This window comes from Suricata suricatta, chromosome 7 (genome assembly GCF_006229205.1).
Source record: "Suricata suricatta isolate VVHF042 chromosome 7, meerkat_22Aug2017_6uvM2_HiC, whole genome shotgun sequence".
Classification (NCBI taxonomy): Eukaryota; Metazoa; Chordata; class Mammalia; order Carnivora; family Herpestidae; genus Suricata; species Suricata suricatta.
This window is the reverse complement of record NC_043706.1, coordinates 35,514,234-35,541,723: the sequence shown is the minus strand read 5'-3', so window position 1 is coordinate 35,541,723 and position 27,490 is coordinate 35,514,234. Positions and strand designations below refer to the sequence as shown.

Here is a 27,490-nt window from a genome sequence, read left to right as displayed (position 1 = left end):
GCAAATGTGGGCACATGCACGCGCCCGCACCAACTCCCGCCACCGGCAGTGTACAATCATGAATACAGAAGCAGGAAGAAACATGGATTTTCTTTTTTTCTGCATGATACTCAAAACCATTGCGTTTCTAGCACAGCTGCGAGAGAGAGAGAGAGAGAGAGAGAGAGAGAGAGAGAGAGAGAGAGAGAAGCACTTGGCCCCAGAGTCTGTTTATGTGTTTGAGCCGAGAAAGCGATTTTTGTTGCAAGGAGCTCTAAGTGAGACAGAGTCAGAGAATAAGAGAGAGAGATAATTATCTAAATTATGTTCGTGCTATTATCGAAGACGAATATAGTTAAAATGTAATTAAATATGACGGGCTAGCAGGATGTAAGCCAAGCTTTGGAATGCTAATCATCAATTACTGCATCCCCTTAGGGGAATCAAGGAGCGCTCCATGGCAGGGAGTGGATGGCGCAGAGTGGGAGCTGGCCTTGGGGATGGGGGCTGAGTGCGATGCAGAGTATTAAAATGGCCCCTCTCCCCTGTGCTTCCCCACCACTCATGTGAGCTCTCTACGAATTCCTCAGGACACAGACCTTCCTGTGGCTGCCACAGGGCAGGAAGGTTTCAGCTCACTCTTACGAGGAGCTGACAGGAGGGCCCTGACCTTTCCTTTGAGAGGAAACTCCTCTAAAAGGGAAAATGATGCTATGAGCAGGGACGGTAAAACCCAAGACCAGTTCATGTTAGAACAGCAAATGCAAGTGTATTCACCAGAGAAGAGAGGCCGGAAAGCATCGAATGCCCACGTAGGTTCAGAAACGCCCAGGCAGGAGGAAGCTAGGGGACCGCTCACCTGCACTGTAATTAGGAAGACAGCCCAGCAGGCCACGCCATCCCCACCCCCAGCCAGGGGAAGGGCTCCACCTCCACTGTTCAGTGAAATCCCCTGAGGGGTTTACATAGGACTCCTGCAGGGCCCACCCCAGGGATTCTGAGTGTAATTGGCCTGGGAGTTGGAATGTTGAAGCTTCACAGAATAACCTACTAACTGCAGACCAGGGGAAGACAAGCAGCAGTGACTGAAGACGATCAGTATCAGCTGTTCTGTCCTCAGTTGTACTCAAGGCCAAGGTAAGAAGTAAGGCCAGTATAAGAAGATAGAATTTTTTTGTAAAGGTTTTATTTCTAAGTAATCTCTACACCCAAGCTGAGGCTTGAACTCACAACCCTGAGATCAAGAGTCGCATGCTCCACCAACTGAGCCAGCCAGGTGCCCCAGATTTATTATTATTATTATTATTATTAATGAAACATAATTTGTATATCTATTCTGGTGGTAGGTTCCCAAAGAATTTTGAGGTGGTCCGATTCCTGTACAAGAGTTAGATATTTAATTCGTTCCATTTTAACACTGCCGGAGCTCTCTCTAAGGCTGGAGTGGAAACCTGGCCACCTCTGTGGGCCAAGTGGGTGATGTGAGCCAGCACGTCGGGCCAGGGCAGGCTCCAGGGAGTGATGGAGACCACCAAAAGCTCGCTGACCTGGGTCTGCCTCATTCGCCTCAGTTCTAGCCAGTGTTGTCTCTGCAGAAAAGAGGACCCTAAGGTTTTCAATAGAAACCAGAAGTTTGTATTTTTAGGTGAAATCTCCCGATTTTTAAGGGGGAACAAACTCAGATGTTTAAAAATACTCAAGTCAACCAGCAAGATAGTCTTAGGAACCTCCCCTGTCTGACCTTTGATCTTAGTAAGCATGTGGCTGATCAGCATGTGACTAAATGGTCACAACTCCCAGATGCTCCTAACAATCTGTTTTCCTGCCTCCTCAGGTCTGCAGTCAGGTTAGACTAACTTGGCAGTGTTTTTCCTGGGCGTGGCATGTAGTGGGCTCTCCATAAATAGTTGTTGAATGGAGAGACAGACAGGGTAAACGGAGCGAGCCCAGAATTCCCTGTAAGTCAGGGCAGTGAGACAGCCATAAAATCCAGTTAAGCATCGTGAAAGACAGAAGAACTTCCTCCCGGGTGCCAGGTTAGACCTGCCCCTCACAGAGCCTTCCCTTTAGACTAGCGTCCGCAATCTGAGGACCAGGAAGCTCTTGGGAAGGGGTTCATCAGAATCCAGGCCAACCCTGCCTCTCTGCTGCATAGGACACCCAGTCACTCTGCTTCTGGGGCAATGGGGGTGCCCCCCGGATATGCCAGGTTAGGAGCAGGAAGGGAGAGACACGGGGGACCCCGCTTAAGGACTGTTACAACTCTAGAATTCTGGCCTCTCCCAGTGATGTACAAGATGCACTGTCCTTTACAGGCCCAGGCCCAGGCCCCAGCAAGGTTTTAGATCTGATCGCAGAGCAGTGTGGGGTCCTGGGCCTGTCGCTGCTGCCAGGCAGTGGGTGCGGAGGAACGGCAGGCAGCTGTGGTCAGCACGAGGTGTGCTCATAGAAAACTGTCAGGGATCTGCAGGCTGGTCTGGAGGTCACTCAGGGCCTTCACACCTGTCATGTCTCAAGGCCACACAGCTCTGAGAGGGCTCTGCTGTCGCTGCCACTCAGTTGATAGGGGACAGCCATTAATAGTCCCCTCCTTTCCAGGAATCTTTTTTTTTTTAATTTTTTTATGTTTTTTATTTATTTTTGAGAAACAGAAAGAGACAGCTCAAGCAGGGGAGGGTCAGAGATGGAGGAAGACACAGAATCTGAAGACAGGCTCCAAACTCTGAGCTAGCTGTCAGCCCAGAGCCTGATGCGGGGCTCCAACCCACAAACCATGAGATCATGACCCGGGCCAAACCTGGTCACTTAACCGACTGAGCCACCCAAGCGCCCCCAGGAATCTTTTCTGAAGGTTCATGTTTGCCTTCTGGCCCTGCTCCCAAAGGCTGTAAATAAATCTATTCCCCACATACCCTTTCCATTCCTCCTCATCATAGGCTCAGCTCCTCTTCTTGGCTCTGCTTTTATTTTTCAACTAATGAATTTCTTTAATTTTTATTCAAGTTATTCAAGTTATATGTTTTTTTAAGTTCAGGTAGCAGGGTGCCTGGGTGGCTCAGTCCATTAAACGTCCAGCTTCGGCTCAGGTCATGATCTCATAGTTCTTGAGTTCGAGCCCCATGTCAGGCTCTGTGCTGACAGCTAGCTCCGAGGCTGGAGCCTGCTTCGGATCCTGTGTCTCTCTCTCTCTCTCTCTGTCATGCTCTGTCTCTCAAAACTAAATAAATGCAAAAAAAATAATAATAAAATAATAAAATGTTGCTGGTTGGGTGTGTCAGTTTACACTTCCTCAAGCAGTGTGTGAAAGCACCTGTGTTCCCCCACTTGTCACCATAACACGTGATCAGATTTTGAGGCAAACTTGTTCATGTCTTATAGATCTGTCTTTTGGTCAGTGCCTTCAGCTTTCTAAACCATGTGCTTATCGTGCTGCTTTTTAATCCTGTTGCCAACGTTATCTATCATTTCCCTACTTTGGACAATAAGGATTGAGCTTCCTTACCCTTCCCTCCCATAAACATATTTCTCTCCCTCTCCTCTCCTTTTCTCACTCCTATTAAATGAGTTTTTAGCATTTAGTGTTGGCATTAGTATGACTATTGTTTGGGGCTAAGTCACATTGTTCACTAAAATTGCCTTTCATTGTAATATCTTTTGTTTTTCCTGGAGTTAAATATTACTTAGGGGCGCCTGGGTGGCTCAGTTGGTTGAGTATCCAACTTGGGCTCAGGTCATGATCTCATGGCTCGTGAGTTAAAGCCCCACATCAGGCTCTCTGCTGTGAGCACAGAGCCTGGAGCCTGCTTCGGATCTTCTGTCTCCCTCTCTCTGTTCCTCCCCTGCTTGTTCTCTCTCTCTCTCTTTGTCTCTCTCTCTCTCTCAAAAGCAAATAAACATTTTTAAAAAATTATTTAGTTTTCCATATATCTGTCATTCATTAATTTTATGGGTACATATCACTTATTTTTGTCAAAGCCACTCAAATCCCCGCAGCCCAGTCTAACGCCTCTAGGTTTTTCCCCCTTGGAGCCCCACCTTCCTTCTCCTGTGGGGCTGGTCCCCTTAGGCCTCTGCTCAGCTCTCATCCTCCAGTTTCCCTTCCCACCCCACTAGGTCCTCTCTTTTCAGGATCCTATAACTTCCTTTGCCTTGGTTTAATCCTTTGTTATTGATGGAGCACATTTTCTGAAGTTTCTAGTGAATGCCTTGGAGGTAGTGTTTTCAGGTTCATATGCCTGAATCCAAGTTTCTATATTCTATCCAAATATGTGTCTTGGCTAGGAATAGTCCTCTGGCTGGGGCTAATTTCTCCCTCAATATTTAGAACAGCTCTGTTGTTTCCTGACTCCCAGTGTTGCTCTTAAAAAATCTCATGTAATTTTGATTCCCTCATCTTTACCTTGATTTGCTTTTGCGCTGTCCAGAAACAGTTAGATCTTCTGAAGTTTCTCAGTCATATGTTTTGTGTTCTTATCTATTGTAGAGTCGGTCCACTCAGTGGCCTCTAACCTAGCAAGTTATATCCTTCATATATGGGAAAACTTCTTTTTACTTTGGCAGTATTAGAACTCATACCTTCTCTGCCCTTTTTTCCTGGGACGCCTACTAGTTGGACAGTAGACCTCTCATTTTCTTATCCTTTTTCTTCTATCTTCTATCTTTGCCATCTTGTTGGATGCTCCACAAAATTTCAACTTAAGCTTCTATTTTGTTAAACTATTGATGTCAATTCATAGCCTCAACTGACAAGTGCATTCTCTTGTTCTCTGAATATCCCCTTTTCATATCATTTTATTCTTATTTCAAGAGTGTAATAATTCTTTTAGCTTTCTGGCAGTGTATAGTGGTTTGTTTCTGAAGTTTATTCTGTCTACTGAATTACAGCTATATCCTCTGAATTATTTTTCTTTTCTCTGTGCTTTCGATCTCTCTTTTCCATGTTAGGGTTTGTGATGGTTCTGGACTGGATGCTCTCCTTCAGACGTTAGGCATTGAGAAAGCTGGTTGGAAGATTTTTGTATGTGGTGGGTTTGCGTACTTCCTTCCAAGTTACCAGACAGGGATTTGGCATTTCACTGGGAGAACCCTGCCTGATCTCATTCAGGTCCAGCACAGCAGCTGCCTTCTGTTTCTTCTCACTGGAACATTCTTCCAGATCCCTGTGGCCATTTACCCCGCCGGTGTCAGTCTTAGCTCAGTGGTCACGTGTCAGAGAGAACCTCCTTAAATATGTTCTCTGAAAGCCGTGTGCCCTTCTCAGTCAACTTACACTGCTGTAGTTTTCTACTCAGCCCTCTACCTGGGGCTAGATGTGAGCCCCCAAATAGAATGTAAGCTTGAGAGCAGAGTCTACAAGAGGGCCTGCTCCATAGTAAGCACTGGATAAATATCTCTGGAAAGCAGACTGAGGGACAGGGAGAAGGAAACCGGGTACATGTCTCCAGGTTTTTCCTCTTGGGCTGCTCAGTCTCCAGAGAGGGACCCTCCAGTCTCCTGCCTGGGGAGTAAGCCCGGATCACAGTGGCCTCAAAGCCAAGAGAGGGTAGGGGACTGGGGGTCTCACCATCAGACATACACATCTATGTAATTCCTTGTTCACAGCCCCCATAGGTTCCCACCCTCTACTGTGCGTGGATCCCTGGAGTAGACCCTCTCTGTTCAAGGGCTGCAGAGGGAAACCCCTGTCTACTGCCACGGTGGGAGAGGGCTCATCCCTGATGTGCAGGAGGAAGGAGAGGGGATACGGGGGAGTCCATCTGCTCCTTGCACCTGCTTTCAACCGGTTCTCCTAGTTCAGTCCCCTGTACACCCCACCTTCAAAGGTGATTGATGACTCAGGGGCGTGAGCCTTTCTAGGGTTCTGTAATGTGAATCTGCTTGATTCCTGTGCATTTTCTTGCAGGCGGAAACACAAAGAGGGTAACGTCTCTTCATTCTTTCTCTGCTTGGGGGCTGTGGGGGGGGGGTGTTAGAACACATATATTTGATATGAAGCATATATTAGATTTCCTTACTGCCCTTTTAGTGAAGGGAGCAAAGATTAACCTGTGTGTTCAGTTTGCCATGTTTAATTGCCAGCATCGCCCTGGCCACCTCCACAGTGTTTGCCAGGCCTGCTCCAGAAAATTTCCGACCCTGGCATTCTCTGTACAGCATAGGCATCAGAGTCACATGATTTTCCAGAACTGAAAAGACCAGCCTCGCTTGGTACAGGATCTGCAGGATCCCCCAGAGAAGGCAGGACGAGGCTTAGGCTGGAAGGCCAATCTCAGCGGAGGCCTGCCGCCTGCCTTCCTCTGGTGGCCCTTGTCACCAGAGCCACTCGCACAAGCGCGGCACTTACGGATGGCGCTGCGCCCCTCCCCCAGCCAGCAGCTCTCCTGTCCTCTGTTCCCACAAAGATGCACTTGTCCCCAGAGCCAGCGGCGCCACCTGGCAAATCCCCATGCCCACAGAGGGATGGACTCCACCTGGCCCCCTAAGTTTTAGATTTGCAGTTTGGTCAACTCCATCCCTGGGAAATTATTTCTGACATAAACACAGACACTGTTTTAATGCCTTTCTTCTCCCTCTTTTTTTATTTCAAGAACTGTTTAAATGCAAAAAAGAATAAGAAGTATTATAACATTCACTCACATACTCATCCCCAGAATTGACTGTAGTTAATATTTTTCTCATACACTTCATCTTTTTTATTTTAATCAAAGAAATAAAACATTCCAGTTAATGTTGAAGCCTCCTTTGTTCTTCATCAGCAAACCCATTCCTCACCCACTCTCAGAGACTACCACTCTCATGAATTCAGCCTGTCTCCTTCCAGAATATCTCAAAATATTTTGCAAGCATGCTTGTTTTCATGAGTAACGTGTGCAGCTGTGAGGAGGGGGCACATTGTAGATGCGGCCCCTGCCTCGCCTGACAGTGCGCCCTCGTGTGTTTTCCACATCTCCACGAGTGCACCTGTGGAGCCCCTGGTCCTCTTCGCTTTTCTGTATGTGTGAATGTAAAGACCGAACAGTGGCTGGCAGTCACTGAGCGCCCACCAGGGGCCAAGCACTGTTTCCCATAGGACCCTCCCAACCAGTTCACCCCCATTGCATACAGGGACCCAGAGGCCAGCTTGTAATCCGCTCATGCGCATGATCTCCAGCGTGGCGTCACAGTACCAGCAAATACATGAGGTATGAAACTCTAGGACCCAGAGGACAGGGATTAGTCAGTGCCCTAGCCCCTCGGTCAGAAAGTTTCTCACTGTGCCCTTTGGTGGAAGGAGCACCGACAGCCGTTATCTGGCTTCTGGTCTTGACCCTGCACATGGCGGCGCTGGAATGTTGATACATTGCTTCTGTTTCTGCCTCAGTGTCTCACCTCGAGATGGGATTGCAGTTGGCTGCCTAGGTATATAACAGACTGCTGGGAAGCAAATGTGATAGATCGTGATCGTGAAGCCTTCGTGAGCCATGCAGTGGTCTGCAGACGGGCCAGCTCCTGGCCCACGTTTTCACTCCTTACCAGGCCACCTACCATATGCCAGCCACAGGCTCCTGATTTCATGCGCCTGACAGTACTTAATCCTTCATCAAGCAGCAGCTTTAGAGAGACTGTCTCAAGCTCTTGTTTTTCTGGCTTGCTTAATTACCACTATGGCAACAACATCATTTTCTTCTTCTTTTTTTTTTAACTTCATATATATAGTATTTCAGCCTCGTTATGGGTTAAATTGAATGTTATGGGTGAGCCTGGAGCCCAATCAAAATTTATAACTTTATTTCTCTGGAAAAAAGCTTCCAAGCTTCAAACGACCAATTACAAAGGAAGCCTTGGAACACCACCAGTGTGTGAGTTAGGGCCAGTGTACTGTTGACATTGTTGTCTACTTCCCGGAAGGATGCTGATCTCCCCAGAGGGATTAGGAAGCTCACAAGGGGAGTCGCTACGTCTTACATGGATCACCGCGACGCTCAGGTGCCAGGCTCAAGAGTCTATTCAAGAAATACTCGCATAATTCCTCCAAAACCCAGCTACCTTGACCGCCTCCAAGAAATGGGTGCTGATGGGCTGCCTTGGGTGCCCCTGGGAACCTCTGCAGTGGTTAGCAAATCACATACTAACAAACTTGATGAGTCACAGATGAGGCCCAGGAAAGCAGTGTGTCTTGTCCAGACTCATTTGGCTGAAGAGTAATAGTAATAGTAATAACAATACCACCTACAGTAGTAATAACAGTACCATTTTTAGTACTTTAATACTTAGTACATTGTTCTAGATGTTTTATATTTGTTAATATACTTAATCTTCACCATAAAAAGTTAGATATTTTTATTATCATCATTTTACAGATGAGGAAACTGAAGCCCAGAGAGGTTAAGCAGCTTGCCTTAGGTCACAGAGCTGGTAAAAGTGCAAAACTGAGATTCTGACCCAGAGCCCATGGTGTCAAGCAGTGCGGCATACCGCCTCTAGCTCGGGAAAGGCCAGGATTACCCCACCCCCACGTGTCCTCCCAACTGGAAATATTTTGCATAATAATACAGTGCTGGCATTTTCACTTTCTTATGTCACATGATCTGTATTAAAGCCTTGAGTTTAGGCAGGATATGTACTTTTGAAAAATGCTTACATATGCATTCTATCAAATTCAGACAGTACAGAAAAGAGCACAAGTATAGTAAATATCTCTGGAAATTCTTTCATCCAAAGCTAAAATCCCGATCAACATTTTGACAAACATTCTTACAGATCTCTCTCTCAACACATCTGTGTATAGATACACATTTACAATCTCCGGTGTTTTGGAGCTCACTCCAGATGAGGTTACTTCTGTAACCAGGAGAGCCGTTTCTTTCTGTCAGCATTGGACAGACGAGGAGCCTCAAGAGAGGGGAGCTGTTCGTGCCGTAGAGAGCCTGGCCCGAGAGGAGCAGCGTGGGGCTTGAGCCCAGGGCAGGGCTTTGGTTTTTGTGGTAGGCGCTCAAAGCAGAGACCGTGTGTGTCTTCGGCACCCTTTGCTCCTGTTCAGATACTTCTCCGTTGCCCAGCCTTGGCCGTGAGCCAAAATAGGTGGCGCGCTCCCGATATCCGCCGTCTTCCCGGGTGAGTCGCCTACTAAGGAAGGGACCCGCTGTACTTGGCAAGGAGGGATATTTTATACAGCTTTCAGTAAAAATGGCAGCGCAGCCTCGCGGGGACTGAGTGATGGCAGTTCCTGGCACGCTGTGAGGTCCCCACTTCAGCAGCCATCCTCCGGGTTTCCGGTGATTTGCATATGTGGCCCCAACATGACAAGGACTTCCAGGGCCGCCTAATATGTCCCCATTGAGCAGCATTTAAAGTTATTTGGAAGAAGTTGAGGGGAAATGGGATCTGATATTTGGGGAAGGAGAGATGCTCATTACCTCATCCTAACCAGCGTCCCTTCCTCCTGGTATTTTGTTTTAGGGTCGGTATCCAGTTTTGCTGAAAATGAAATCATCTTTCAACTCTTAGGCTGTGTTAGTGAAAATGAACTCTAATGTGATTAGATATTAATGCAGTGTAATGGAGGACTGGTATTAAATTGAGGCCTTCTGATCTTATTACTCCACAAATGCGCCCTCCCGCTCAGGCTGCTGGCCTGCCAGCCCTGCGCAGGCACCCAAGCCCTGAGCCCGCCACCCAGGGAGTCCGGCTCTGCCCAAGGCGACTCCCGAGAGACTCCCTCCCTTCACTGCCCTGGGCTCTGGGCAGTTGTGCAGGGAGGAGAGGTGGGACCTCAGGAGGCATCGTTTAGATCTGCCTGCACTCTCAAAGCCACAAGCATGTTGTTGAGGACCGTGGGCTTACAAGTGCCAAGTTTTCCCTCTATGTCCAGAAGCACTTGGAGATTTTTTTGATAGGCATACAGCTAGACATCTAAGATCGCAGTCTTGACCTCCTCCACACTCAGCCCCCCTCCACTCCAGTCCTTTTTCTGAAACCGATTGGAACATAACAGTTGTTGGCAGCTGCCGTCACTTGTCCTGGCTCCGTCCCGCCTTCCTGGAAGGCTAGTCTGAGGAGCAGGCGGTGGCCCAGCCTCAGTGTGCTTCCCTCGGGAGCAGGGACGGGCCTCTGCTGCCCCATGCAGCGCAGGCCCCTGGCTTCCCTGCCTTGCCAGAGGAAGGATGCCAGTTCGTCAATCACACAGCTCAGCTCAGAAGTGACAGGTAGGCCTGTGGGAGCCCTGGCCCGGGGTTGAAGCCCCCCACAGGGCCTCCCTCTGTAGACCTGGCCCCAGCCCATCAGCTGCATTCTGCCCGGCAGACTCCCCAGGGGAGCCACATAGGTCAGGGAACAAAACAGCCCCCCACTGAGAACAGGGGCCAAGGGTGCAGGCTCTGGGGATGGTCACATGACATAACCTTCATGTGTGAAGGACATCATTTTTACAGAGAGAGTGATTTTTCTTCTGCTGTTTCCAGAAAACTGCTTTCAGAGGCACAGACTTTGCATACAGTATGGTAACGGCTTTTTAATGACCTTAAGGGGCCTGGGTGTCCAGGCAGCAGTGAATCAATCTCAGTGGGAGGCTCATAGTGAGAGAGAAGATGGAACACCTGAAACCAAAGGGGAAAAAACAAGCCACAAATACATATATTTTCTTTGGTAGCATTACTTGGTAATTAGACAATTACAGGAAACAGCTTCCCAGCAGCTGGCATTTCCACTGTGTGAGCAGAGGAGGGATGGCAACAACTGTGAACTCCTCACATTTATTACAGAAAATATTATTGGAATTTACAGTCGTGGGTGCCGTGCTCTTCCCCAGTGCATTCTGATGAGCTGTGAGCCTCAAACCAAGAGCAGAGCTCCTCCTCTTTGGGTTGATCTAGAGCCTGCTTGGCTGGGCTTTAAAGGAGCTGGCTTTTGAGCCACCAGAGGCTGGCTGGTCCTGAGAAGAAGCCCTGGGGTGGGGGAGGGGGGATGCATTTGGAAGCAAGGAAAGCAGAGGAGGTGGAGGGAGGCCTGTGGAGAAACCGTCTCTTCTTCTGCAGGTGCCATCACTTGCACTCATGGCTTGAGTGACCTCATCTTCTCCCTCCCCTTGCCCTGTCCTGCTCAGTCCCCATTCCTTCCCTGGTTCAAACCTCTCCTCCCAGAACCCACCACGCCTCTCAGGTTCGCACCTATTCAGCCAACAGCTCCCTGACAGAGGCCTTTTCACAGATGAGGAAATGTGTTCTGTGCACTCTCACCGACCTTGATCGCTTTTCAGCCACACTCTTGTCGCAATGTGAGCTTGGTCTGTACTTCGTGCTTGTTTATGGAGAGGCTTTATGTGAATCCCAGGCCACCTTCATAGAAGGTAGGGACACTGCAGACTGACCGCCTCCCTCGGGCACACATGAGGGGGAACCCTGTTCCCATGCTCCCGTCCCCCCCACGTCACAGTCCTCCTGAGGATGGACCACAGCCTCCCTCCTTCCTCGGCACACGGCTCCTCCTGCCTGCTGACAGGGTTAACCGTACTGTCTAACCAGGCAAACGGTTGTGCTTCCTCTCACAGGTCCTGGCAATCTATAATTTTTGAAAGACAGCCTGCCTCCTTCATCCGAATCGTGGGAACACACAACACAGCAAATGAGGTAAGGGTCTCCTTTCATGAAAAACGCTGTGCTGTTTCATGATGTACAGGTAAATGCGACATCCCGAGTTAAGTGGAACTGTTTGTTCTACCCGCTAATGGCCTGTTGTTCAGACAGCTTGTTACAGAAGAAAGTCCTGCTCCTGCACAGTGGGGATATCATTATCATTTCTAGATGTCTCTTCACTAGGAAATGAAAGCCAACTCCTATGGCTTTGCTTACTCCCTCCAGCCTCCCTTGGAATCGGCAACCACAGGGACCTTGAGAGGTCAAACAACCTTGTCCTCAAGTCGCACGCCCTCCCAGATGGCAGCTATTTCACAGGTCCCTCAGCCCTCTGAACATGGTGTTTAAGGAACCCTGGCCCCGCAGGGGCCACCGTGGCAGACACTGCTGGTTTTCTCTGCTTGTCTATTCTGTCCTATGCCAGACTGCACATAAATGCTTCTGAGTAGCCTCCTCCTCTGGTGTCCAGGCCTAGATCTTTCCAGGGGACCGTGTTGTTCGTAGATGTTCCCTCTGTTTTAGATTTAACAGGGGAAGAGTGGGCAGGATGTTTTCCCCAATTTGGGGAACCCACAGTCAGGGCAGCAGTCAGGTGACAGACCTGAGCCTCAAACATCGCCATGCTGTTTTCTTGGGAATGTAAATGGCCCCTGAACAATGCACTGGGTGCCTTTGGATCAGGAGAGAGAAGACAGTGCCCTTGGTGAGGAGAGAAACCAGGACACTTGAACGTGAGGGAGGGCACGAGTCATAATCACACCAGGATGGCAAGTGTAAACCAGGCGTGAGCCTGGCACGCCTGGACCATCATCCCCTCGACAATATGGATTCCCAGTGGGCTCACAGGGGCACCTGCGGATTCACTCACACCATTTACGATAATAGTGTCAGCCAACTGTAAGTTCATTACTTACCTTTTCTGTTCTTTGAATGGGTGTTGAGGGAGCACTGGTGGCCATGCTGTTGACTTCATCTGCTTATTATACCCTTGCTTTTTATACAGTCATGAGTGTGTAGTGTGAACCTCTGAAGGACTGCTAGTTAAAGGTGGGGATCATGGGGCGCCAGGGTGGTTCAGTCGGTTGAGGATCCAACTCTTGGTTTTGGCTCAGGCCATGATCTCACAGTCCGTGGGTTCGAGCCCCGTATCAGGCTTCACGCTTCAGCGTGTATTCAGCTCGGTATGCTCTGCCCCTCCCCCACACTCGTTTGCACGTGCTAACTCTCGCTCGCTCTCTATCAAAATAAATAAACTTTAAAAAAAGACAGGAACCATAAGGAACAGTAAGACTGAAACTCAAGAGGAAATGAAAGGCATCAAAATAGTAACCATTCTGTTGTTTCTCCTCAACATGATACTTCCCAGCTCTGCACATGACTGGCTTCATGGGCATGCGACACCCAGAAGGGGGCTCTGAGCTTGGACTTTAATGCTTTCCAGCGCCATCTTGAATTCTTCATAATTTTACCTGTGACTTTATTTTTATAAGGGGAGCCCCAGGGGACAGCACAGGCCCACCTCTGCCCTCTCACCTTCCCAGGACATGTTCTCAGCCACCACTTCCTGACCCCTGGTACCTAGACCTGCCCAGCCTCCACCTCCTAGCCTGCCCTGTGCCTGCCGCCACCCCCCACTCCCTGTGGGGGCCCAGCATGTCTGCAGGGAGGGTCAGGGTCTGATGTCCCTCTCATCTGAGTCACGGGAAAGGACCCCACATGCCTGTGTGGGTCTGCCTGGGCCTCAGGAGGCCCCTTGCCCAAGGGATTGCAACATTAAGTAGCAAAAGAAAACCCTGTGTCAGGTCAAGAGAGGAACTGTGGGAGAAAAGAAAAAGCTTTTTTCCTGCTTTTTGAACAAAAGGCTTTACATTTTCATTTTGTGCTGAGCCCTGCACATTACATAGTTGGCCCTGGGTTCGTATATTATGTTTGTCAAATCCAAATTCCCCAGAGCACACCAGGGTGTTTCTGGTACTCCTCGTAGCATTCTAAAAACTGAAAATATTGTGATAATTTATACTCATTTTGCCTTTTTAATCATTTAAAACAAAAATGATATATGCCTACAAAGTGTTTCTTAGAAGAGCTTATAAACAGAAGCCTGAAACTTTGTCTCTTACCTGTTCATTTCTCTTTTTTTTTTTAACCTGTTCATTTCTAACCAAACCTGAAAATTATAAAAGTAAACAAATTGATATTTTTTAAAGGAACAAAATTGAAAAACTCTAAATATCAGGTCATAAAAGCACTTTTTTTGATGAGGTAACAAAAGTGGATTTGGATCTTAATCTTAATGTATATTTGAGGCCTAAACCAAATATCATATTTTTAGAAAATTTTTAATCTTTTAAAAAATTGTAATTCCAGTATAATTAACATACGATGTTACATTAGTTTTAGGTGTACAGTATAGGGATTCAACCATTCTGTACATTATTCGTCATATTTTTAAAATTTTGCCAATAAATCCTAATTTTTTTTGTTACTGAAACTTACATTAAGTTATTGTTGTGGACCAAGTTGGAAAACAATTTAAATTTATCTTTACATAATAATATATCAAGCTAAAATTGACTATATTTCATGTGCAGTGACTTATTTCTTATGAAATACATCCCCAGAAGCCAAACCAGTTCTGTCTGTCACCCGTCTGTGGGACGCTGCAGGTCTGTGTCCCAGAGAAGGACTTCTAGGTCAGAGAGGGCCGGCGAGCACCGGGATGTGCTGACAAGGCTCTGCCAGCACTGAGCCCAACCCTGTCACCTACCTCAGTAACCAAATGAGGAGTAATTTCCCATTACAGAACCCTAACGTTGGAGTGCAAGACCTTCTCTTTCCCATGAGTTTCCAGAATGTCTCTGCAGGGAGCTCCAAGCACACTCACCAGCCCGCTTGTACAGGTTGACTAAGTAACCGGTGATCTGTTGCATCTGGCCGATGAGCAACTTGCCAGGCTGCCTTTCTGAGTCAGTTATTGTTCAGGGGAAAAAGCCTCAATGTGGTGTTGCCAGCTGGGGAATATCTGAAATCATAACATGAGTAATGAATGGGACCATAAGGCAAGACCCACAAACGGTGTCTCTCAGAGCACACAAGAAGGCGCGAAAGTGCTGAATCTCCCTGGGTGTTAAGAATACAGCAACTCTCTCGGGCGCCTGGGGGGCTCAGTCAGTTGAGCTTCCAACTTCAGTTCAGGTCATGATCTCATGGTTCGTGGGTTTGAGCCCCGTGTTGGGCTCTTTGCTGATAGTGCAGAGCCTAGAGCCTGCTTTTTGATTCTGTGTCTCCCTCTCTCTCTCTGTGCCTCTCCTACTTGCACTCTGTCTCTGTCTCTGTCTCTGTCTCTGTCTCTGTCTCTGTCTCTCTCTCTCTCTCTCTCAAAAATAAACATTAACCAAAAAAATTTTTTTTAAAGAATATAGCAGCTCTCAAAGAGAGCATTCTCTCCTGCAGCATACGAGTTTTGGAAAAAGTATCACCTACGTTAGAGGACAGCAGGACTGTGTCTAAGTTGGTGTGGTGATGTTCAGAGGTGTGAGAGACAAGGTTGCATTAAGGGAAGAGGGGTGACTAAGGTTGGTGGGGCAGGACTCCTTGGGGAGGCAGGGCAGCTATAGTGGCACAGATAGCCAGGAGAGGAGGTTGGGGACAGAGTCAGGAAACCAGGATGGTGGGGAGGCGGAGCCCAGGACAAGTCAGGTCCCCAGTCCAGGGAAGCCCGAACCCTGCCATCAGGATATTAGGGTTCAGGCGCCTCTCTCTCACAGTTGAGGGTGTTATAGGGAGAGGCAGGGTTTCCTCAGCCTGTCACTGCTTGTTTGCCAGATGACCTTAGTGGCCTTCATTTAGTCAGAACCAGGACCTTTAGATACTGAGTGTTAGTTACCAAGCCACAGGCTTTGTGCAAATTTCAAGAAGCGTAGATGGAATTGGTTTTGAGCATGTGTGGGTAACAGAGAACTGTGGGTAACTGCCACATCTCCCAGGGAAGACTGTTTCCTGCAGGTGCTGCCCCCTCCGGAGAGGAGGGCGCAGCTCAGAGGCTCGCTCTGGCGGGGGTGGTCGGTCTGTTTTGGCGGCAGGTGGAAATTGGCCACACAGTGTGTTGGTGGCCGGGGCTGCTTGCTCCCTGAGCAGCTGCGGTGTGGGAACCTACCCCGACCTCCAGATCCCGGCTGCTGCTGGAACGGACTGGGATCTCCTCCCCGGGGTGGATGTGTGTCCCACCCCAGCCGGCCAGGCCTTCCTGCACACAAGATCCACCTGCGTCCGCCGCATGTTAATTTCCCCTCTTCCCTGAGATCGAGTTCTCAGGTGACAGCAGCCTCAGCCACTGCGGAGGCTCAGATTTCTTGATCACCTGTTTTGGCACGTTTCTGATTTCCTGCAGCATTTCACCACTCTCCTCTGGGAAGTGTAGGCTGCTGCTGGCATCTGTCTCTCATCTATCCTTTGTGAGCGCCGCAGCAATGAATTCATTTAATTTTTTAGCTCCGTTTACGACTTCTGTCAATAAATTTCCCAAGCACTAACCTTTCAGGCTCTACCACTGCCTCCACTGACCTCCTGCTCCTTGTGTGCTTGGCATCATCCTTGTCATTTATCTTAGCTTCTCTTTCCTCTCGTCCCCACCAGTATGTGCTCTGTCATCCTCTGCTCCGTAATTTCCCCTGGGTGTGGCGTGCTTCTCACCCAGCCCGTGCTTCTCCCTTCTACCCTTGGACGCCTTTGTTGCATGTCTTCTCTGCCCACTCGCAGGGTCCCCTTTGTCTTCCTGTCACGCTTGGCACTAGATGGCAGGCACGCATCTTTCAGCACACCTGCCCCTCATCCTGCTCTCCGTCAGTTGTTTCCACTTCTCTGATCCTCCCCAGGGCCAGTGGCCAGACGGGTCCTCCTGGGCTGTTTCGCAGTCACATTATGGTGGTCTCGGCCGCCATTCTGGCACTCGTGTGGCCACTCCCGCGCGGGGACCCGCCTGCCTCGCCTGCTGATCAGCCTCGAGTGCTCAGGGGGCAGGTGCTACCCGCCTTTCTGAGGCTCTCTTGTCTGAAAAAGGCTAGAGCCTGGGCCTTGTCAACCACACCACAACCACTGCAGCAGATCTGAAGTTGCAGCTCTGGACACCAAGGCAGGGCCAAGCAGCAGCTCTCAAGGACCCCTTCGTGTCCATCCTGTTAATTATCGGAGCAGAGCCACAGAGGCACACACCGCCATCCTCAGAGGCCAGCCGGGGTGCAAACAAGAGCCGTCTGCAAATCCATCAGTGTATCAAAGGAAATAGAAGTTCTACCTGTTTGTTTTTGTGGCTTGGCTGGAAACCTGGGTTTGAGAGCAAGTTCTGGAGCGATTTCTCAGTAGGCAGAGAGCCCAGGGGCACAGACAGCCCCTGAGGATTCAAAAGGACTATAGGCAAAACTAACTATCTGCAACATAGAAAGACCAGGGTCCCACTCCCAAGAGGCCACACGAGAACCTTTGCCAAGTCAACAGAAGTGGAGGATGGAGCTGACGGCCCGCAGGCTGCTCTCAGCGTTCCGTTTCACTTGTTGTGTGTATGCAGCTGAGGAAAGAGGCTGTGTCGTGTTTATCTTTGTGTCTCCGGCACCTCGTATGGGCCTGGTGCACGTAAGCATGGAGTACCTGTTGGCTGAGTAAGTGAAGGGATTGTTCAGTCTCTCCTCCTGTCTCTCCCTTTTGCATCAGTCAGCCACATAAAGGGTTCAGTAATGCCACTTCTCACCACCGAGAGACTGTGGCAGTCCAAAGCAAAGTTCCTGTAGTCACAATGAAGAGTTTCTTAAACCAGTCACTTTTGTAAGTGGAAAGGTAAATATGCCCCATACCTCAGCATGTCCTGGTTCAAGACTGTAAAGGGTCTTGATTATTATTATTCTTATTATAAATTATAAAATGGCAGCTCATGTTTACTAAGCACTTGCTGTGTGGGAGGCCCGATTCCAAGCCCTGTGGGGCTAATCATATCATCTAGTCGTGATATGGAAGCAGATTCTACTCTTACCCACTTTTTAAACATGAGGTAGCTCAGGGCACCTGGGTGGCTCAGTCAGTTAAGCATCTGACTTCTGCTCAAGTCATGATCTGTGGTTCGTGGGTTTGAGCCCTGTGTCAGGCTCTGTGCTGACAACTCAGAGCCTGGAACCTGCTTTGGATTCTGTGTCTCCCTCTCTCTCTGACCCTTCCCACTCATGCTCTGTCTCAAAAATAAATATTTTAAATAAATATTTAAAAATAATACTTTTTTTTTAATGAGGGAGCTCACCATCAAGTGTTGGCAAAGATGAGGAGCAGTAGACAGTTTGCATCCAGCACTGTGGGAGTGTGACCTGCTGTGGTGGCTGGGAGAACAGGTTGGTCGGATCTGCCAAAGGTGAACATGTGCACGCCTGCCCTGAGACTCAGCCTCTCACCCCTGTGTGGATTCTCTAAAGAAGCTCTTATGCAAAACTGACAATGTTCACAGCAGCACTGTTCGTACCAGACCCAAGGGGGACAGTTGTCTGCCCAGGGAGAAGGGATAAGCCAAGCTTAGTGTGTCATCCGGGGGGCTGTGATCTCCATTATGACTATCACAGCATGCCAAAGGAAAGAAGCCAGATGCAAAAGAATATGTATTTTAGGATTATATTCTTATAACCTCAAGAACAGGTAAAAGTATGCTATCACATTTAAGGATGTGGACACAGGTGGTAAAACTTTAAAAGAAACACAAAACAAAAACAAAAGAATTATTATGATGAAAGCCAGATTTGTGGTTTCCTCGGGGTGGGGAGGCTTGGATCAGGGAGGGCCAGTCCTGTGGAGGGACCGAGGGACACCAGCAATGTCCTGGGTTCTTGACCGCAGTGGCATTTACATGGCATTTACTATATCATGATCCAACAAGCTGTTTCCATGTACTCTTTAGTGCATGGTTTTCGCAGTCAAAATGTTTTAAGCAAAAAGGAAAATTTGATGAGGAAACTAAAGCTGAGTGATGTTAAGTGACTTGCCCACGGTCACCCTGCTGGTGAGTGACAGAGTCAGAATTTGAATCCAGGTAATTGGTCTCTTTTTTAAGTTTATTTTTGAGAGAGAGAGTGCATGAACGTGAGCCAGGGAGGGGCAGAGAGAGAGAGAGAGAGAGAGAGAGAGAGAGAGAGAGAGAATTCCAAGCAGGTTCTGCACTGTCAGCTCAGAGCCTGACATAGGGCTCAAACTCAAATCGTGAGATCATGACCTGAGCCGAGATTCAGTCAGACACTTAACTGACTGAGCCACCCAGGCGTCCCTGAATCCAGGTAATTGGTCTCTTAAAACATCCAGACTGCTGTGTCTCCCACAAAAGCACAATAAATAGTAAAGCCACAGCAACAAGCCCAGCTGTGCCCTGGCACAGTCAGACTTGGGAAGCAGATGGCTCTGTGGGCACACTTCCTGTGCCAGTCTGTGCCTAGGAGAGAAACCAAGGCAGGGCCTTTCCTTAGAGAGATTACAGCCTCAGCCTGGTAGCAATCAGCCACATGAGGGGCGCCTTAATTCCACTGCCACCGTGGAGAACAGTCCCCGGTGGAGGCGGCAGTGGGCCGCAAGCCCAGGTGGCACAGCTGAGGTGCATGCGTGCGGCAGCCGGGTCCTGAGGAGGGGTTTCCTCATCTCTGAAATGGATCCGGTGAGCCCGGCCCCTGGGACTGGACAGACCTGATGAGATCGTGCGGAGGAGGGCTGTGGAGGGCGGGCCGCTGCAGGCCCCCGCTCGCGCGCGGTGCTCGCCGTGGGCAGAATAGCGATCAGCTGGTGAGCTTGCCCCCGGAGGGTCCGCAGGAGCCGCACCAGCAGGACAGGACGTCTGCGAGTGGCTGCTTGAGCTGCCCTCCAGGACCACTCAGCGCAGAGCCTGGAGTGAGGCAGAATTTATTTACGGGCTTCTGTCAGGCCGGTGAGTGGCTGTGGGTCCCAGTGCCATCCTCGTTCCCATAGCAACATGTGGCTCTAGTGAAGGAGAAAAAAACAAAAACCGGGAAAGGGGCTCTTTAAAAATAAAACAAAACAAAAGGCTCCCTCCTGGCCTGGTGATAGTTGCTTCCCAGAACCCCCCACCAGGTCTGATCACACCCTCTCTGGTCCCCCGGGAGCGCCCCCCCTCCCCCCGGGAGCTCTCCCCTCCCCCCCCCCTCCCGGCAGCATCCTCCGGAGGGTGCGCTCTAAGCTCCCAGAGGCAGCACACTCCACAGCAGGCAGAGGCTGGCTCTCGAGGCCACAACCTGAAGCAGACACCCCAGTGGCAGAGACGCAGAGAGGTGCAGACCAGAGGAAGCGGACCTTGGGAAGCTCCTGACCTGCATAGAGAGACACAGTGGTGGCCCTCCAACTCCCACTTCTGTCAGGGAGCGGGCACCTGGCCATCTGGGGAGTCACATGGCAGTAGTGAGGAAGGGATGTTCACAAAGAAAACCTGCTCAGGAATAGAAACAACCGACACACCTGGATGGCACCTGGATGCCCTGTGGGGAGTATGCAGGATGTCCTTTGCAAGGACAGGACCAGGTGTGAGCCAGAGCCCAGGGGAGCACAGGAACAGCAGGGCCTGGGCAGGGCACAGGTGGGCCTGGGCAGGGCACAGGTAAGCCTGGCACCTGTGAGTTTGCTTAATAATAAAGGCTTTGCCTGGGCCCCACACTATACTGCACTTCTTCTTCTTTTTTTTTTTTTTTAATGTTTATTTAGTTTTGAGAGGGGGTTGAGGGGCAGAGAGAGACAGAGAATCTGAGGCGGGCTCTGTGCTGACAGCAGAGAGCTCATTGCAGGGCTGGAATTCACGGACCATGAGACCATGACCTGAGCCGAAGTCGGATGCTTAACTGAGCCCCCAGGTGCCTCTCCACTGCCCTTCTTGAGAGCAGAGACAGTGTCGTGGTATCTTTGTGTCCCCGCACCCAGCCCCGTGGCCCACACATAGTAGTCCCTCCATAAATCAGACTGAGGGGCATAGCTTTAGTGCAGTTCTGACAACCTGCGTCTGAGGAATGCGGAAGAACTAAAGGTTGCACCAGGCTGTCATCCCCATGACCTTGGAGAATGGCAGGGCTGTGGTGGCTGTGGGAAAGCCTGGAAGCATTTAGTTACAAGAAACTGTAGGACACAGTGAGCAGGAGTTACAGGTGAGCCATCCACACAAAAGTGTGGATTTAAAAATGTGTAGGTCATAATCCAGGTCAAGTTCCTCAGAAGTCGGGTTAAGAAGAAAGGGCTGGAGAGGGTCTGGAAGTAAGCTCTGAGAAACAGCCCTGATGCCCAGGCTAGGAGAGTAGGGAACCAGCTGAGGAGAGAGGAAAGGGGGGAAGGAGGGGGGCGGGCCTCAGGGAGTGTGGTCCAGGAGACCTCAGCACTGGTGCCAGCCTCACCACCCACCCCCAGTCAGCTCTGTGACTCCCAGTAAGTCCCTTCACTCCCTGGCTCTCAGGATGCTTGTCTTTGAAATAAGAGTAAATTCGATCTTAAATCCAATTTCCTTCCTAGTGAGACAGAAAAAGCAGGAGGACACTTAATTTGTAGCATAATTACAAAAGAAGACCTGTTCTAGGCATCTTTATTCTAAAATGCCTATTATGAAAGATTTGCCTGGGAACAGAGGGAAAGCCACCCAGCAGTGAGCGTGTGTCATTGAGCTTACCCTGCGATCAGCCCGGTCCCACACGTGCCGTCAGTGACGTCTGAGCACGTGTCCTTGCACTTGTGCACTGCGAGCCCCATGGTCCTTGCACGTGCCGTGACATGTGAGCACGTGTCCTTGCACTTCAGCACTGTGATCCATGTGGTCCTTGCACATGCCGTGGTGCAGCCGCACTGACTCCACACCAAACCACTGGCCTGGGAGGCAGCACCCAAAGAACCTGAGTGGCTGAGGCATGGGGGCCGCCCAGCAGAGAGCTGAAGGGAGACGACCCCGCTTGTGCGGATAATCTTGAGTGGTGTCCTACTGCCGAGCCAGCCCTCAGGAGTCATCCGATATATCCGTACAGCTGGAGCTGCGACACGGAGCACGCACATATCACCTGGAGGGAGTGAAGAACTGTCCCGGTGGGGCTATGCATGCTGGCCTCCCCGGGCAAGTGGCTGCAGACACTGTCCCTTGATGCTGGAAGGGGGCCTTGGGAAGGCCACACCTACCAGGCTCTGCCTGGGAACTAGAACATTTCCCTTTTGTTTCTTAGTTTTTCAAAACTAAAAAGAAACCACGAATACTCCAGGGCCAAATTAATTACAAAGAGAGAGTAACTTGCTCTCCCTGGAACTCTGTGGTGTGCACACATAAAAAACGGTAGGTGGGGATTGTGGAACTGCCTATATTGATAATTATTGGAAAGATTCTTTTTCCAGAACCTTCCAAGCAATGAAGTTCCAGGAATCTGGGTGCCCTAACCTACCTGAATATGGGAAAGTCATATTGGAAAGTTTAAAAACTTGCCATATAAAAGCAGTGTCACCAAGAAATGTACTCCTGTACCTATTAGGACTAGAGATTTGTGCAAAACTATTTGGGCATCCTATCACCCCCAAGCAATACTGAAAAAGTATTGTTCAGAATCTGGAAATATCTCCCTCTGAAAGGGTTTCTTAACTAAAAACAATGGTTTGGGCTGTTTAGATGTACAATTACAGAACTTTTGTTTATAAAAAGGGATGTTTTGTCGGAGACACTCGGACTTCATTTTTAAAGGAACAAAAAGTAAAACATCCCCGTAGCCTACAGAGGGACTCTTGACCTCTGCCCCTGAGGTGAGTGTAAGAAAGATATTGTCACCAGCGTCAGGCTCCGTCAGTGCTCACTGAACGCGCAGGGATGTGGGGTGAAGCCGGATTGGCAGTCGTTAGGGTGGCATAATTCAGAAGCCGTGTCTCTGCGTCTGACTTATGGGCAGATATCACTGAGAGGTGGAATCTATTTTATAAAGATATGTCACCTTGGAAATGTAAGCTGAAAGCTTGGGTCAGGAATCCTATTTGTATTGGTTGGCATGAAAACAGCCTGTGAAAATTACTCAGGAGAAACCAGAAAAGCAAGGTAGAGCCACGGATCAACATTTATTAAATCTTCCCAATTTCTGCTACAGTTCACATTGGACTGTTAGTGCAACTCGGGAGAATTAGCACTAAAACCCTTGAAGATGTGCCGAGCACACCGTGCTTGGGGAGTCCCCTGTAATGAAAGGCAGCAGACAGTGGCCAGCTGAGGAACTAGCCCATCACCGAGAAGAGGCCGGAGCGTTTGTGCTCATCCTTTCCAGGGTTCATGGAGAAAAAGAACACCCCACACTATCCCAAACATGTGGAAATTTATGGCTCCCATAGAAGAAAGGCAAAGTGATAATAAACAGCAGCTACAAAAAAAAGGACACGCGGGTAGTGACTAAGGCTGTGTCAGATTCCTACACACGACTACATTCCAAATTAGCCAGCTCCTCTCCGGGGATAGATCCAGAGGCCATTGAAGCTGGTTCAGCGAAGGTGCCCCTTTGTGAGCAGCGGCAATCAAACAGGCTAATGGGATACATGATTGCCGAAAAGGGGAAGGGAAAATGATGCGGCGGCGGCTGTAATGGTTTTGCATAAACCAGTAGTGCAACTCTGCCCTGTATGCCTCATTCACTTTTGGTCACATCCTTTCCGAGGGTATTGCAGTCTTGGGAAGGTTCGCAGGAAAGAAATTGAATTGCACGAGCTTCTGAGGGGAGAGAGGCTCAGGACCTGGCCGTTCCACGCAGAGGGAGGCCAGAGGTGCACGTGGGCAGAGGAGCCTAAGGTGTGGCCGGCAGGCGGCACGCTTCCCGATGGCACCCCGCGCCCTGGCAGTAGTGACAGGCTCCTTCGAGCTACTGCTCCCTCCCCTGGTTTCTGCGTGAGAGCAGGGGCGCTGCAGCAGGAGGAGGGAGGTGCTGCAGGCTCCTCCTCCTCCACAGCGGGCTCACCTCCCACCCCCATCTCTGAGTGCCCAGGGTCCCAATGGGGGGAACCCCAGTTGTGCCTGAGATGATGGTGGTGAGGTGCAGTAGCCCAGGATGCAGCTGGGTGTTGGCTTCTTACCGTGTTAGGTTCTGGTGTGGGTGGGTCCTCGGCCAGCCCAGCTGGCACACTGTTCTGCGGGGGGGGGGGGGGGGGGGGGGGGGGGGGGGGGGGGGGGGGGGGCAGCTCAGAGCTGAGGTTGAATGCCACCACTCATGTGACCTTGGGCACACTGCTGCCTCCTTTGCAGAACAGTGAACTCCCACAGGCAGGGGCACCCCTGCTTGGTGCCTGGTCAGTGTTTGTGCTCAGTGGGGCCATTGAAGTTTAAAAAACAAAAACAAGGAGAGGATCTGAAGAGGACAAGCCCCTGGAGGCTGGCTGAGCTGGAGCCCCCTCGGGCCCTCTGCTGCCATCTCCGTCCTCCCAGAGAGTCCTCAGAACCTGTTCTTTCCTGCGTTGGTCTCACCTCATCTGTTATGAGTTCTGTCACTCTTCCTTTAAAAATGACTCTTTCCTTTTATCCCAAATTGCTCGTCTACCTCAGGGGGTTTCAGCTTTTTAAGGGTTTGTTGTGATCTACCTTCTTCCTCGAAACACTTTTCTTATTTGTCACCATAAACAAGTATTCCTTTTGTAATATTTTAAATTTACTCCTTTTTTAAGAGTCTCCTCTGTCCAGAGCCCTGCCCCCCAACCCCCACCCAGGTCTGGCCAGTCTTTCATGGTACTGCCCCCGGCCATGACCCAACTGCACCCAGCCCACACCTTCCTGCTCTCCCCATCATCATCCCCCGCCCTCACCCACCCAAAGGCTAGAGCTCCCCTCTCCTGCTGCACGGAGGGCTCCCTCCTCTGGCCTTGCCTGCTTGGCTGCCTCAAGCTTCCCGACTCAGCTCAGGCATCTCCTCCCCCAGGAAGCATTTCTGACTCCCCCTGGGCTGGCTGGGACCCCACCACACCCTCATGGCTCCCTGTAGGCCCAGAGCCACTTGCTGTCCACTGAGGTATCTGCTGTCCTCACTGCATGATGTACCCTCTGAGGGGCCAGAACCCACAAGGTAGACACACAGGCGGTGCCTCGTAAGCGTTGCAGAATGAATGAACGCACTCAGACCGCGTGACCTCCGAACCCTAATCACCCAGCTCCTTAAGCCACACCTGCCGTCTCTGCAGGCTCCCTGTGCCCTCAGCACCTGGCACAGGCACCCTTCATTCCCTGACTTCTGCCCGCCCCTTGCCCGCTCATTCTAACTCCAAGTGCATGTTTTACCTCTTCAGTGACTCCAGGTCCTACTCCCCTTTCCATTTCTAAAACACCCTTTTCCACTTAAAATCCTCACAACACCAGTTTGTGACTTTATAAAATTAACCCTTTCCTGTGTGTTCCTTTAAATCTGGCAGAGCCTGCTTGGCTCTCTGGGGGTGCTCAGGGATCCCGCATTAAAGTTCATTGGTCCTTCAGCATACTCGTACTCGGGACTCCGAGTCCCAGTCTGAAGTTTGGCCCAGAGGTGACCCCATCCCCCCCCATCTGGTCACATGTGCGCCCACCCTGGGCTGCATGAGTGCAATCAGGCAGCCGGACTTCTGCAGCCTCGGATCGACGGACTGACCACTGGTGGCAGGGGAGCAGTGACTGTGATTTCTCAGACAAGTGGGCGGAGACTCTCTGTCAGCACTGCTAGGTGTGTTGGGAATAACAGCCGTCTGCACTACTATTTTAAGACAGTGGGTTAAATGGACTAAAGACTGTTGTGCAATCAACATCACCCCAGTTAGAGAAGAGAGAGACGCAGGCTAGAAGTGGGAATGACAGTGGGAATGCGGGCAACAAGAAGCAGGCCAGCAAGCATTCATTAGGCACCCACTGCATACAGCCTTCCCAGGCCTCACCAGCACCATGCAGAGCAGATGGTAGCATCGCTTATGTGGACCCTTTCCAAGGCAAGAGGCACACTCTGAAGACCACCTGTTAGCGCCTGGCCTCAGTGAGAGCTTTTTTAACTTTTTCAATTCTGAATTTGACTGTGTTTATCATTGTGCAAGGCCTGCATGGGAGAAAGGATAACCACACCTTGGTCCTTGAGTTGCAGGGTTGCTGAGGTGGGTAGACAGAGGCAGGAGGGGACCAAGCTTTGGTGGGGGAGCCTGAAACCTCGCAGGGGCTGTGGGGCAAAAGCTCACCCAGAGATTAAAGGCACTGAGGAGAAGGAGGGGGACAAGTGTCAGTCAGTGGGGGGATTAACATCAGCCCCTGGGCTGAGAACACAGGTGGTGGGATCGCACTAACAACAGCACAGAGGGACAGGAAGCAGGCTCAGGGCTGGGAAGGGGAAGGTGCGGTAAGGACAGCATGTTCAGAACGTTTCCCTCTCAGGATGGAGATGCAGGCTCTGAGGACAGTGTGACTGCGTTGGACTGAGAAATAGAATAGGATGATTGCTGGCTTATGAGAAGCTCCAAGGAGGAGCTTGGGAGAGTGGACAAGGATGGGGGTGGGGCTCCAGGCAGCAGGGGTGCTCCCAACAGCACCCCACCCTCCCACACTTGGAAAGAGGAGTGTTCATAAAGCCAAGGGACAGTCACTAACCTGCCAAAGGATGGTCTTGTCACTTGAAAAGCTGTAAGAATGTTAAACTGATGGAGGGGATAGGTTGATAGCTGCCACCGGGAAGCTGTTCCAATTTGCCCGGCCTGGTACAGGTCAGGGCCGATGGCCAGGCAGGGCAAAATCTCCATGGAAGGCCCTCCCGTTGGACTGTTGACCAGTCAGTACCCACAGATGGGCTCAGGCAGAGAGAGGTGCTAGCACAGGCAGAGAGGAAGGAGGGACTGGGGTGCTGAGGGCAGCTGGCGCCACGAGGCGCCCAGGAAGCACTATGGTGAGGACAGGGCCACCTGGCTTCAGGGAGAGGGATCTGCTCGCTCTGAGAGAGACTGGCTTTGCCAAAATGAACAGGACAGACCTGAGAGACACATGGCCTCCGTTACTCTTCACATTAGAGTTTGAGACGTGAAATTTGACACAGCAAGTAGATAAGTAAGTGAAGTGGGAATATGGAGAAAATAGTGATGCAGGAAGGTAAGCACGGGATTTATATTTTAAATGTAATATCACAGTTGATACCACATTTATCTTCTGTGAATTTGATTCTACAATAAAAGGGGTGTATGTGTGTACATGTGTATGTGTGTATGTGTGCCTGGTGCGTGTGCATGCACACACTCGAGTCGTGGAGGACATAGAGCCCTCAGGACAAAGGGGGAGACGGTTCCTCACCCACCCCCCACCTTCTGCCTACACCCCCTCCCTCAGGGAGGGAAACAGGTCCCCAGCAGCCCTGCCCTGCATCCTGCCCGCTCCCAGGATACCAGCGCCTCATCCACCACAGACGGGCCCTCATCCAGAGCAGACGCACCAGATGTGGGCACATCCAAAGTTGAATGGCTCCTCTCCAGCCAGAAGGTCCTGGGAGAGAAAGGGTGGACCTCCATCCAGGGGAGCAAGGCTGTAGTGCTCCCAGAAGCACTGGGTGGCCAGGGAAGGGCCAGGAGCCATGTGTGCCATGCCCCTGTGCCACACAGCCTGACTTTCATTCTGTCTGCACAGGCTTCAGGCTCCCACCAGCCCTTAGGGTGAATATCACTATAAAGCGATTACACACTAGCGTCTGCAGCCAAGTTCAGTGGTAGCTTTCTGAGTTTCACTGCTTGCTTCTTTAAGCAGAAGCCTGGGGATGCAAAGAAGAAAGCCGTGGGGTAAGGTAGTGCTGTTTGGAGACCCAGGGCCTGACCAGGTATATACCAGTTTGTTTAAGACTCTCTGTGCCATCAGGCCCCTCGGGAAGTGGGACTCACCCCTAAACCCCATTCCAGGTGAGGCTTCATCTGTCCCT

At 50.3% G+C, this 27,490-nt stretch overlaps 1 protein-coding gene across 1 annotated transcript in view; it reads left to right on the top strand.

Annotated features, from left to right (window-relative positions):
* LOC115295225 (BTB/POZ domain-containing protein 9-like) overlaps positions 1-27,490 on the top strand; it is a 118,190-nt gene that overhangs the window by 83,664 nt on the left and 7,036 nt on the right. The window contains exon 4 of the mRNA XM_029943166.1: positions 11,504-11,582. Coding sequence (XP_029799026.1) covers positions 11,504-11,582 — 79 coding nt within the window. The remainder of the gene's footprint in view (positions 1-11,503; positions 11,583-27,490) is intronic.